Raw genomic sequence first — 14008 nt, 5'->3', positions numbered from 1 at the left:
TTCAAGGCCTAGTATGATTCTTATTATTCAGTCCAGAGACAACTATACTGGTCTTTCGTGTTATAACTGGACAATAATGGTTTCAAAGCAATGAATCCTTTCCCATTTTAATTAAATATTTATAAATGTGAAACCACCTTTAGTTTAACAAATTAACACTAATATTATCAAGCAGCATACTTTGGTTAACAATTTACATTGGAATGTTGAATTACTTGGATTGGGTTTATTTTCAAGTTTTACATTTCTCAGGTTTCTAAGGATGCTGTAAGCTGGCTTCCCTCTTGCCACGGTGAAAAATACATCATAATTGCTTTCATAATGCTCCCCCTTAAAAAAAAACACCCACAGCATACACATGATGGTCTTGGCACCTACTTTCACATTATATTTCTTCGGTCCAGCGCTCATATAGAACTTTTCAAATTAAACCTGCACATTGTGATCCTGAGAACGGTATAAAATAGTTCTAAACCTATAAAAATTTGCTCTCCAGCAGAAGCAGTTACTGCAGGAATGCTGAAATCATAGAGGAATAAGCCCAGAGCCTGCGGTAGTGTGCTGTCTTTAAGTATGTGTTAAACACACTTGTGTATTTGCATGCACAAAAGTGCACCTGCAACCAGGCCTAATTTTATCTAAATCAAAAGCAGCTCCAATCCCAAATAGTTCCAGTGTGAGTCAATGGTGTTTTGGTTTCTACGAACAACCACCCTCTGTGGTTTCATGTGATCGTAAAATTACACGTTCTCATCGCGCACTGGCCTGGACTCAAACAAAAGAGATGAAACGCGCCAGGTAGGCCTAAGCTAAGCAGCGTGAGGAGCAAAGCTCACCAGGGAGAGACCATGGGACTGTTGTTCAGCTGCCACCTATTGTCCTTTGGTTTAAGCTGAGTTTGCTCACAAACTCAGAGCTAAACTCTCTTCTTCACCTCTTAACTGCTTGCTAACCGATTGACTATTGCTTGATAAAGCAGCTTTTATTTCTGCTGATAGTTGTGAAACATCAACTTCACATGAATTCAACCAACGTTTATGAACACATTGTTTATTGCAGGAGATATATATGATTAATTCTACTAACAAAACAAAGAATTTCACTGATCTGAAGATCATACAGAAAGGTGGAAGACAGGAAGGTTGAGAAACAAAAGAATTTGCAGCTCTAATCGAACTGGCCGAGCAGGGACAGGAGAGTATGAGAGAAACCAGGTAATAAAGTTGGAAAATGTGCAGCGTCTCAGTCTGCAAGGGTAGACAAGACATGAATGAAGAAACAGTGAATGCATGAGCATGAAAGTTACAGGGGTTTGGAAATAAAGATGAAGGTGCTGGTGGATTTAACCATGAGTTGGTTGTATGATGTACAACCAACCTAGACTTAGACAGACTTTATTGTCATTTTGTATACACAGTGTATACAAAAAGAAATTTTGTTCAGTGCAGCTCTCAAGACGTTTTTATTTTTAAAGTGCAGCAGTGATAGAATGTAAACGACTGTATATGATTTACAGTTTCCAACATTCAGTTTTTTTTTTTTTTTTTATAAACCCTATTTTATACAACATTTAGCAGTCTAATGGCAGATGGGAAGAAACTGTTCTGGAATCTGCTGGACCTGCATTGGATGCAGCAGTTTGCCCTGCAACTGGAGGGTTGTCGGTTTACTGTAAGCCCCAGTTCTGCCTTTAAGTGTCGTTGTGTCCTTGGGCAAGACACTTCACTTTGCCTACTGGTGGTGCCAGTGCACAGCAGCCTTGCTTCTGTCAGTAAGCCTCAGGACAGCTGTCGCTACCATGTAGTTTGCCATTCTCAGTGTGTGAGTCTGCCCATGAATGGGTGAATAACTGAATGTAGTATGAAGCACTTTAGTCAAGACTCCTGACTTTAAAAAGCACTATACAAATACAGGCCATGTAACAAGAACATGGAAATACAGAAGAAAAAGATCAACACATAGTTTTGAGGCATTTCACAGTATTTGAGTTCATTAAACTCGCATTTCAGTTATCCAGGTCAGAAAGGTTAGCATTGGACTGAAGATGACATAAAAAAGGTATCCATCAGGTGGTAAGATTGCTAAATACTCTCCCCCGCCTTTTATTACATTTCTATATTCTAACGTTCATTTGGTTTAAAAGCTTTATTTTCCAGCTTGGCTGTTCCAATGCATCTTATCATCTTATTCAAGATAATCCACAAGATTACACAAACGTCCTTTTGTTTCATTTTGCTGCAACATTGAAATCAGTGTTCCTTCTTTGTAGCTCTATGCTGCTTTGTATAAACATTTCAGAACTTTCATCTGTTCTAAATAAAGTATATAGGTGCCTCATGTTTCTTTCCAAGAATATGCTGCCTGGGTTTAGGATGGTTAATGCATTGAAACTAAGTGAAACCATCAGAATGAAAAGGGGCTTTTCTTTGCATCACATCAGGGCTTTGCTGGACGTTTTCCAAACAGGGCATAGAACTTAAAAACGTGGATCAAAATTGGATAACAAGCTAAAGCAGCATGTACCATTGGCTAAAGTCATCATTCCAAAAGGACTATGTCAAAAGCTATAAAGCTGAAAAAAAAATACTCATGTATCATATGGAAGAAAAATAAATTCAGACTAAAAGTAGTATTGCTAAAGCATGATTTTCCTGATTTCTAGTTACTGTAAAAAATAACTTGCTGAATGTTTAGACTAATTACTTTTAAGTGCTCCGTAGTTTGCTCAGCTGTCAGATAAATATCTAGTGGGACGCTAAAAGCAAATTTATTTCTGTATTTCAACTCAAAATTGTCTATTACACACATTTGTAAAGGAGACACTTATTTAAAGCCTCTGCAAGGAGGGTATCCACTAAATGTATTTGTTACAGACTCTGGGTATTTCAAATGTTCTGCATCCATGCTCATGATGAAAAATTTGGAAGAAATTAACAGTAAGGTTGAAAATCTAGGACAAGAGACTCTAGACTTCATAGGATTGTAAAAGCAAAGCCCAAAAATTGGAGGTAAAGGTATGACAGTCTTTGGTTACAATTGGAACTAGTTTCAGGAATTCAGTCATTCCTGAACCAAAGGCGATGTCAGGAACCCCTTTTATCTGGATGATGTAGAATAGAAACTGGTGGACGGGAGCTTCCTAAATTTTGGTCCAGTGTGTGGTTTCTATTCCCAGTGGTCATTTGGGTAGCCACAGCATCCAATAGGTGCACTGATTTTATTTTAAACCCTAAAGAAAATCTGTTGTCTAAAGGAAGCAAAGAGACTCCAGAGCCAATAATGCTGATGAGGTCACTTTCTGAGCAACCTGCATCCACAGGCTGATCAAAGGTCACTATAATGACAAAGCATTTAAGGCACACACCTTAAAAAAACACCATTGTTTCAGATGGAAAGTGATTCAGAGTAAAAACTCACTATTATTACTCGTATTATTCTCATGTTCATATTTGGTGTCCAATGTAATTCAAAAACGTGGATTAAATGCTTAAAAACACCTCCCTCTGTGTGTAGTGACTATTTATCTTATAGCTTAGAACCCTGACTTTTTGGGGCAACTTTCTTATACGCATCTTCTTCTCAATTGTTTTCTGTTTTGTTGAGATGCACCTGTTGAATTGTTTAAGTGTGACAAACTGAAAATAAATCCATCAGGCTTCTGCTGCTGGGAGCTATGAGGCCCACAGGAGTCGCTATTCTCAAACATTTCTGCACCGGGGCGTGTGGACGCGTGTGCTTTGCTGATGTGAGAAAAAGTCAATAAAATTCTTATAACATGTGCAAATGTAGCTGCAGATGGACAAAAAAATAAATAAATAAATAAAAAAGATGGAACATGGATTTACCCCCCAAGTTTTTATCACCTAATGCCGCTTTTAATCAGTGCAGAAGCGCGCGCGCTCTGTTGGCCGCACCAAGAGCCAACCCAACTCAGAGGAGCGCATCTTCTCAATGTCCAGCTGTGCATGCTCTCTCTCGGACGGTGCTGAGCTTATGGGCTGGCTGTGTGACGTGCCAGGAGGTGTTGGACTGTGGGCTGAGATAAGAGGCGGCCGACAGGAGGAGAGAGCGCAGAACAGTGAGGCAGAGCGTAAAGGCGTGAACACCACAGTGCCTGAACATCTGAGCGCAGAAAAGATCCGAACCAAACACGTCAGATCAGCAGAGAACAGACTGAGGCAGCTGGGAAATGCTGCTGCTCCAGCCGGCTCACTGACGCTCCAGTCCGGGTTCAGACAGCTGCCACACGGGCTTTCATATTTACTGCGTCCCGTCGGGAGAAAACCAATTAAACTCAACTTTTAGTGGTAAGTCTTTATTTCTTCTTATTTATCATGATATAAAAAAAAAAAAAAAAGATCACATTTTTTCTTAATATAAGGATTTTTAAAAATATTTTGGATTTCCATATTGACTCAAAGCGCAACAGGTGTTTCTTGTTAAACTGCTGCATGACGTTCAATTTTAATCAAAATGATTCAGTTTTTATTTTTAAAGCACTTTAGCAGATTTGTTTTACAATTGTATGCAATACGTTATTTTTACTTACAATTTCTTTTTCAACTCATTTAATGTAGCCTAATATTGTCTCTTTAACTCAGTTTATCCGCAAAAAACGAACAAACAAACAAGCAAAAACCTTCTCCGTTTTGAACTAGAAAATTGATGAAAACTTTTTACTGGGGTCTAAACAAATAAAGTTGTCTCCTCTTTGAATAAACATCTTTGCCGATGCTTTCTGGCACCTTCACAGCGGCCTCATTAGCTGATTAATCACACTGCTCCACCAAATCGCACATGGGATCTAATTAAGTTTAGATGCATTTAAAGGGCTCCTTGGGGGTGAAATCCGACGATTCAAACTGTGATTTATCTTTGATGCCTCCAATAGCCTCTAAATTATCTCAGAATCACCCAGAACTTTAAACAGCACTTATATTTCTCTCTGTTGTTTCAATACAATTTCTAACCATCAAATTCTTTTTTTCTTCTTCTAATAAATTAGCAATATGATTTCTGTAACACTTCTTCATTATTAAGGATGTAAAAAAAAATAATCTCAGATTAGTTTATAGGACTAAAATTTAACATCTGAAAGGAAACAAAGATATGGATAAGTTCAGAATTTGAACAGAGATGCGCTACTGAAAAATCATCAGGACTCAATTATAACTGTAATTTAATTTAATTAACTTTGCACCCCCCCCCCACTCGCAATTATATTTTATTAAACAATTTGCCTCAAATCCTCCTGTTTTTTTTATTTTAATTTTTTTATTTTAACTGCTTATTTCACTCAAAACAAAACAGACTTTAGCAAATACATTTCTCTTTATCTAAAAGTAAGAAGAAGATCCTAACCCTTGTATTAATTGGGGTATGAAGGGTTCCCTGAAACTAAAGTTCATGAGAGAGGCCTGAGGTTTACACTTTCCTGCTGACAGGTGTTTATTCTTCAGAGCGCAGAAAAAGAAACCTCTCTCTCGCCGAGCGCACAAGGACGCCGCATTCTCCAAACACACAGCCATTTATCATCTGTGATATAAGGTCCACAACTTTTACGAATCACTACTGCAGCTTCACATGTGTGCACATGAAAAACAGAAAAAAGAGCAAACTTTCTGAGAAGTCTTCTGTAAACTGCAACAGGCCTTAATATTAAAATCCATTTCTGATGTTATCCTTATTATGATTTTGTGCAGCAACTATACCTTTTTAGAATTTTTTTGTGCTTTGTTATCCCTAATATTCTATTTAACTAAGAGATTTTTTTTAATAAAGTAATATATGTTTATATATTTATAATTAATTTACCTATGTTTCAGGTTAACTAAAACGTTTAAAAAGACTACTACTACTTTTTACTGTTTTTCTTCCTACCTTCTGTTCTCCCAAACATGTTAAAATGTAAATTATTGCAGCAAAGTGAAAGAAACTCAACAGAGGGCCTGACACCTGCTTATCTTTTCTGAGTGTGATAAGGTGAGGGTGAGAGCAGTGTCCCACTGCAAAGCTCTCTGAGGTGCTGAATCTCAGTCCTGACCAAACTGAAGGGGCCACAAAGCACCTTGGAGGCCACTGCAGACAGGGTTAACGGGAGCAGGGAACTTGTCTCCTCTAATGACCTCCTGCATAAAAGTCAATTACTTCTGCGTGGTGATCAGAAAGGAGGAGCTGGTGGGGGGGCTGTTTGAGCTCCTCATTAGCAACCTTTTCTGCACTTTCAGGAAAGACTTCTGAAAATCTGCAGCTTCTAACAAATTATTAAAGTTTCTAGCACTGTTTTAGAACAAATACAAGGCTGGGGGTAAACTAATAAAATAGGCTTTTCAAAAAATGTTAATGTAAAACTTGATAATTTTTTTTATGGTGTGTTTTTTTTGATCGATTTTATTTAAAATACTATTTTTTATTTCCTCTCACCATATTTTAAAGGTTATTCAATACACTTTCTTATGCAATTTTTATACATGAAAATGATAACCAAACAAACTGTATATTTAAGCATCAGGTGTCGTCTAATGAGAGTTCACCGTCATCTCAACACATTCAGCAGCATTCAGAGGATCTAAAATTACACAGAAGAGACAAGGATCATTTTTGTCTTGTTGAGTTCAAGACGAAACTCAGATTTTCTTCCTTTATTTGATACCTGCTCCATAAAATCAGCATTAGCTCTTTAATCAAGATACATGGATTATATATATACTGTATTGATTAGTTACAAACTGAAAAATGTCAGTTAGAAAAGTTACACTTTTTTTCAACTTTTATCTAAGTTATTTTGAAATATTGATTACCTTTGTAACGATTGTTTTGGTGCATTATCATGAAATGTGTTTAGATTGAGTGAATATAGGTTCACTTCTAAATTTTTCGATGAAAAGTCAATAACCGGCCATCTGTTATAGCCCCTTTGAACACACATATAATGCACTTAATGATCTATAGATTTTTTTTTTATATGATACGTGCATTATATATATATTTACTTAATCTCTTTCTTAACGACTTAGTTATTATCATCCTATTAATGCACATATTTAGTTATTCACTAAATGCCTTAATCGTCTTAGTTGTTTTCTTATTTAGCAGTTTTTTTTTATGTTAATTAAGTTCTCAGTCTATGATCTTTTGTCCATCCATTCATCATCTTCCACTTATCCCATCAGGGTTGCGGTGGGGTCGGTGTCTATCTCTGGCAGTCTATAGGCGAAAGGCGGGGTACACCCTGGACAGGTCGCCAATATATAGCAGGGCAACACAGAGACACCAAGACACACAACCATGCAGACACACACACACTCACAATTAAGGAGAATATAGTAAAGCCAATTAACAGTCATGTTTTTGGACTGTGGGAGGAAGCTGGAGTACCCAGTGAGAAGCCCCACATGCATGTGGGGAACATGTAAACACCAAAGTCTGCAACTTTCTTGTAGCAAGGCAACAGTGCTACAAATTGCACCGTCATGCAACACCTGTTTATATACTATGGGGTCATCCACAAATTTCATAATTTTACAAGTGAACCAAAAAATAATAATTTCAGTCTGTTGTACCTTTTATAACTGTTATACACATATATTCATAGGTTTTTAGGTCTTGCTACAATTAAATAGGGATTGTAAAAAAAAAAAAAAAAAAAAAAAAAATCTTTTTTTCAAAGAAAAGATGTGGAGGATAATTTCTCAAAGAGAGTATGATTCTCTGCCATATTTTTTCAGATTAGTTCTTAGGAGCTTACTTAAATTTAAGTTTAGTTGTTTTCTTGCTAAACTACAGGGTAAGTTATCCTATTGCTCTTTCACTAAGTCATATGATGACTTTTATATATATTTATGTCATTAACTTTTCCACTGATTCACCTACTTTCTGTTCTAAATGACAAAAATTATAAAGAAGATTGCAAAGAATTGCTGCTTATTGATGTGAAAAGTAATACAAATACACATAATACAATAAAAAGGTATTTCATGCGTCACTTTTTAAAACATAAATTATATCTTATGCCTAAAAATGTGTTTATATCAATTAAAAAGGTTTGTTAGAGCATCAAGTTTCACATTTAGTTGCTAAACTTGTCAAGTTTAGTGTTCATGATACCTGAGAGCCAGTTGCTTCTAATATCCATTGTCAACAAGAGGAAGTCAGTAAAAACATATATAACCGTATTTTAACGACATTTTTTTCCTTTATGTTGTCGACGGCCTTTAGCCCAGTCTGTAATAAACAGATTTTGTAACAGATTTTTGAAACATAAAATTTGCTTACAGTTAGCAGCTGCTCATGTCATTGAAGTATTTGTTGATAATGTCTCCATTATGACCCAGAATATTTACACTCTGAATGAAAGGAGACAGGACATAAAACTCTGAAATGTCTGGACCAGCCAACAAAGTTTATGCTTTTAATTTTCTGCGAAACTGGTTCATGACATGGAAGTGACTTCATCTTGTTAGATTTTATTTAGATGTTCCTTCAGATGTGGTCTTTTATTCTCTGAGAATAAAAAATGGGATTTATTAGATCATGCTCATACTTACATGAACAAAGATGATCACTGTATTTTTATGACATTTTGTTCTTAACCACAACAGCATTACCATAACAGATTGAGTTTTAGATCATTACAAGAAGAAGTCAGATGTTTTACTGCCTGTAACTAAGTAGTTTAAATTGTTTAACCAAAATAATTTGCAGGCTAAAGGGGAAAAAATAGTCAGAGCGATGAATCAGCAACTTTGTGAAAGATATTATGCACAATTTTATTTCTGCTTGTGGGCCCTAAGTTCTGCTACAAGCTGCCTATCATGTTTTATCATTTTAAAATGAACTTGGTCTTTGCTAAAATCGTATGCAAAACAATGTTAGCCAAAGAAATTTTGACAGAAACTACTGTGCAATAAGATATGACCATTGACTTAATCGTGAAACTTTCACTTTTCCAATTAACAATAACATAAAAATATGGCAGATTTTATGCAGTCATGCACATGCTTCTCTGGTTCATTCATAAAAAAGGAAACAAGTCCTCCTTTTGGTCGGTACACTTTCACAAACTCAACAGCAGCTGCAGAGGTGTTAGCAGGTTTCATATGAGTGACACTATGCCAAGGTGTGGTTTGTGCTCTAAAACCTGGAGCTGCTGCTCATGTCTGTCATCGTCTGCCTTAGACAAAGCAACATTATTGTCTATTGTTACTCCAGCTTATCAAACCTGATGTAACACCTCGCAGGTATTTCTGTGGCTGAATGCTGTCATTCTGTCTCTCTGCCCTCAACAGCCCCGGGCATGTTTCTGGGAACAGGAAACACCCACACACAGCTTTGGGAGTATGCACATATGTTGGCAGTGCTTCTTTATTTTCGATTCAACGAGACGTTGGTTGCAGTTATTGAGTCAAATAGTTTAAAAACTGGTCGTAAATCTTTTAAGCCAGAGTTAATCTTAAAAAATGGAGAGTTTAAGGATCTTTTTAGCCTTATTTTTGTTTTCAATAACTATTTTTTATTGTCATAACACAGTCACAAGTACAGAGCAACAAAATGAACTCTGCATTTAACCCATCCCCTTGGGGAACAGTGGGCTGCCATTGTGCGGTGCCTGGGGAGCGGTGTTGGGTTAAGGGTCTAACTTTGCGAAAAACAGGCTTGAACCCAGAACGTCAGGATTCCAAGCTCTACGCTTTAACCACTAGGCCGCCACTCCCCAATAAAAAATAATAATTAAACTTTATTGACCTGACATTGGAGAAATTTACCTCTGCATTTAACCCATCCCATTGGGGAGCAGTGGGTTGCCATTGTGGGGCGCCCCAGGAGCAGTGTGTGGTTAAGGTTCTGGCCCAGAGAACCACAGTGGTGGTCTTTGAGAGTGGGGAGCGAACTCTGAACCTTCAAAGCTCTATGCCCAAGCCACTAGTGTAAGCATGGTAGTGGAGGTGTAATGATTAGGGCTTGTTGTATACCAAATTATATAGTTTTAAGCATTACAATAGCCTAGTAAAAGTCAAATCATTGCAAATGCTACAGTAAGATCTTAAGAAAAAATACGCAGAAAGAAATGTGCATAAAAATTTATGAACTGAACACTGGAAACACTGGCCAAAATTCTTCCTAAATTGCCCGAGGGAAAAATAAAGTTTATTGCTGCTGATGGTGGTTTTATGAGATTAAGGATTTTTATTCCTAAGAAGAAAGGAGATTGGACACAGGATGGGGTGCAGCTGAAGGTGTCAGCTAAAGTTTCTGTGGCTTTATTAGACATGCATCGCAGGACTGGGAACTCAAGAGATCGTTATATAGGTTTTAGGATTTAGCTATATACATATTTAGAAAAAATAAACAGTATTTGATGTCCTTTCAAATAATTATCATTGAAAATTATTTTGTTTTATTGTTTCACTGCTTAAACTGTTTAATTAGAACACTTTTAATTTATTTTTGTTTTATTTTCTATCTTTATCAGCCTGCCTGTAGGATTTGCAGTAGCAGCCATGGGCAGTAAGACTCTACCAGCCCCCGTCCCTCTTCATCCATCCCTTCAGTTGGCCAACTGTTCCCTCATCCAGACCTCCACTGGTCTCCAGCTGCCACCTGATCATTTTCAGAGCATCTACAGCTTCAGTGCTCTTCATGCCATCCATCTCCAGCAGTGGACCCTCGGCTACCAACCTCTGGCTTTCCCCCGCTGCACATTTTCCAAGCTTCCTCCTCAGTTCTCCTCCATGGCCTCCATCCCTATATTCCCCCACCTTCTGCAACCGAAGCTGGACACAACAGGGTTGCTGCAGAGCTCCAAGAGCAAACCACGCTTTGATTTCGCCAACCTGGCAGCAGCAGCAACACAGGAGGACCATCTGAAGGTAGAGGACCTGAGCATGACGGGGGTTGCTGCTGCTGCAGCAGCTGCAGCAGCGCAGGTTTCATCCCAACACCAGACCTCAGCCAGCCTGGGATGCCTGCTGGACGTGACCAAGCTGTCCTCGCCGGAGTGCAAGTCCAGCCGAGGCAGACTGCCCTCTAAGACCAAGAAGGAATTTGTCTGCAAGTTTTGTGGCCGACATTTTACAAAATCTTACAACCTTTTGATCCATGAGAGGACGCACACAGATGAGAGGCCCTACACCTGCGACATCTGCCACAAGGCCTTCAGAAGACAGGATCATCTCAGGGACCACAGGTGAGAAAAATGATTCATGCTTTATTTATATAACGTCTTGATTTTATTTCAAAAGTACTGATTATTAAGCACATATAATCACTTCATATTTAGTCAAATGAATCAAAATCTATTTTTGTATTCCTGTTTAAGCAGGGAAAATTTAAAATACAGGCATTTGCATTTCAATTATTAGTTTTGACAGCGGAGACCGAATAATGACAGACTCTGCGGCATTTAGAAGATTTGTTGGATTAGCTTAGCTTATACAATAGAACTGCTCGAAAGAAGGGACCCAACTTCTTAAGTTTGACCAGTAAGAAATCTTGCATCTACCATGTCTCAACTTTACCAGACATTTCTATTCGAATCACAATCCAATCACTTTCTTTCTCTGTTTTGAAATCCAAATCAAACAATTTCTAAATAAGGCAGCATCCACATGAAGAGACAGGTTTGCAAAGGCATTTGGAATTTAGGTCTCCTAAGGTAGCTGGCATGTAGCATGAATTAAGTTCTGTTTGTGTTGACGCTAAATTGTTTGCATGTATGTCCTTGACTTTATGCACAAAATGTATTAAAAAAAAAAAAAACTGCTCTGGTAGCCTTCCTGTACCATAATGCGCTGCCTTGTTGTTTTCCCTGCAGATACATTCATTCCAAAGAAAAGCCCTTCAAATGTCAAGAGTGCGGAAAGGGATTCTGTCAGTCCAGGACGTTGGCTGTCCACAAAACATTACACATGCAGGTCAAGGAACTAAAGCCGGCCAAAATGAAGTGATTCACTGCAGCAACAGGGAAAGGGACCAGGAACACTGGAAAAACAACAGGACCAAAGACAACAGCCAAAGACTTTTCTTTTTTCATCTCAGCCATTGGAGGTGCAGATTTCTGTGTGAACATTCCTTTTGGAAGAAATATTCCAGCATTTGATTTTCCTTAGAAATAAGCCTTAATAAAGACCTTGTTTGAGGTTTTCAGAGTTCGATTTGACAGAGAACTCAATGGATATGTGGAACATGAAATGGAGCTCAAAATGAAAAAGACCTCTTGATTCTGGTCGCCCCAAATGTTTCATTCCAATGTTTGTAACCTAAAGAGGGACGCTGTGTGCAAGATATTTTTCTAGAAGTCATGTTAGTGACACACAAATATCAATTCCAATGTTATTTTTGTACAAATGCATTATATCAAATTGTATTTTTGCACTTTAATCTGATTATTAATTATTCCCATATATCACTGGATTTCCTAAACTTATTTTTTAAATGAATAATCATTTCTAAATAAAATATTTTACTGTATTATGCTGACTGAGTTTATTTCATGTGGTTATAACTTAGAATGTGATATTGCAATGTTTAATCTTTATGCAGATTAGCTGCTATAGTGGATGAGATTTGCCCTTCCTAGAACTGCTATTACAGCAACCCGACCTTTAATAATTTTTAGTCATGATCACTTTTGAAATAATTTAGGTTTTAGGTATGCACAATACTATTAGTAAAGCACCTTTAATGTGGAAAATATCACAAAGTTAGGGTCTTTTGACATCTTTAATTTTCCAAATTTCTTTCAAATTTTTCCCAAATTTCACATTTTCTTGATTTTCATTTCAACTATATTCATTAACCCTAAAAAGGTGTAACAAGGCAGTGAATAATAAAAAAAAACAATAACACAAAACAGTACCAGAGTATGCCTCATAGATAAACAGAAAACCTATAAACAGAAAAACCTGCACACTACATAACAAGCAGGACATTTACTGTACATCACTGCAATAAAACGATTCCTGTGACTTAATAGTTACAGGAGTGTTGGCCTAGTGGTTAGAGCAAGGTGCTTGTGCTCTGAGACGGTTGCAAGTACCCGGTTCGATCCCCAAATCCTGCACTCTGGGTCCCTGAGCAAGATCCTAAACCCCCGATTGTGCTGCACAGTGGCAGCCCACTGCTCTCCAAGGGGATGGGTTAAGATGCAGAAGGGAATTTCTCCATTGTGAGATCAATGATGTTCATTTCTTATTAATTTTTAGAGAGACTTCTGCTCCCCAGCAGGTATTTTGTTTCACTACTCATGAGCAAACTGCTCCAGTTTTCACAGGTTTGAAGGCTGCCTTTTCCTGACAGCATGCTTCAGCTACTTCCAAAGATGCTCAATAGGATTTAGGTCAGGACTCATTGAGGGCCACTTGAAAGTAGTCCAATGTTTTCCTGTTAGCTGTATGTTTTGGGTCATTATCCTGTTTAATGACCTGTGACTAAGACCGAGCTTTCTGACAATGAATGAATCCCTTGATCGTCTTCTTGAGCTTTTATTGTATCCTGCAGAGATTCAAGACGGCCTGTTTCAGATGAAGCAAAGCTGCCCCACAAATAATAGTGCCTCCTCCATGTTTTATAGTAGGAAGTGTTCTTTACTTTATAAGCTTCATTCCTTGGTCTATGAACATAGACCTGATATGCTTTGCAAAAAGTTCCATGTTTGTCTCATCCATTCATAGGACATCCTGTTGAAGCTTTGTGGCTAGTCAACATGCAGTTGGTAAATTCCTCACTAACTTTTTTATCATTAATGTCCTTAATGGTGTCCTCCTTGGTTGTGTCTCATTAGGTCCACTTTGGCTCTAACAACAATAGAAGATGGGATTAAACACTGGATATATATATATATATATATATATATATATATATATATATATATATATATATATATATATATATATATATATATATATATATATATATATATATATATATATATATAACTGTTTATAGCATGCTCCAAGAATATACATAAAAATTGGATAGTTAGTTGGATAGTTTCACAATGACGAAGGCT

General features: G+C 37.4%; 1 protein-coding gene across 1 annotated transcript; it reads left to right on the top strand.

Annotated features, from left to right (window-relative positions):
- Positions 1-3997: 3997 nt before the first annotated feature.
- Positions 3998-12471, top strand: osr1 (odd-skipped related transcription factor 1). The gene is made up of 3 exons (XM_038290651.1): positions 3998-4307; positions 10472-11185; positions 11813-12471. The coding sequence occupies exons 2-3, from the start codon at positions 10500-10502 to the stop codon at positions 11943-11945; spliced, it is 819 nt and encodes a 272-aa protein (XP_038146579.1). The 5' UTR covers positions 3998-4307; positions 10472-10499; the 3' UTR covers positions 11946-12471.
- The last annotated feature ends 1537 nt before the right edge of the window (positions 12472-14008 follow it).

This window comes from Cyprinodon tularosa, unplaced genomic scaffold (assembly GCF_016077235.1).
Source record: "Cyprinodon tularosa strain WSP-4 unplaced genomic scaffold, ASM1607723v1 ctg286, whole genome shotgun sequence".
Lineage (NCBI taxonomy): Eukaryota > Metazoa > Chordata > Actinopteri > Cyprinodontiformes > Cyprinodontidae > Cyprinodon > Cyprinodon tularosa.
The sequence above is the reverse complement of the archived record's forward strand: the minus strand, read 5'-3'. Positions and strand labels throughout refer to the sequence as shown.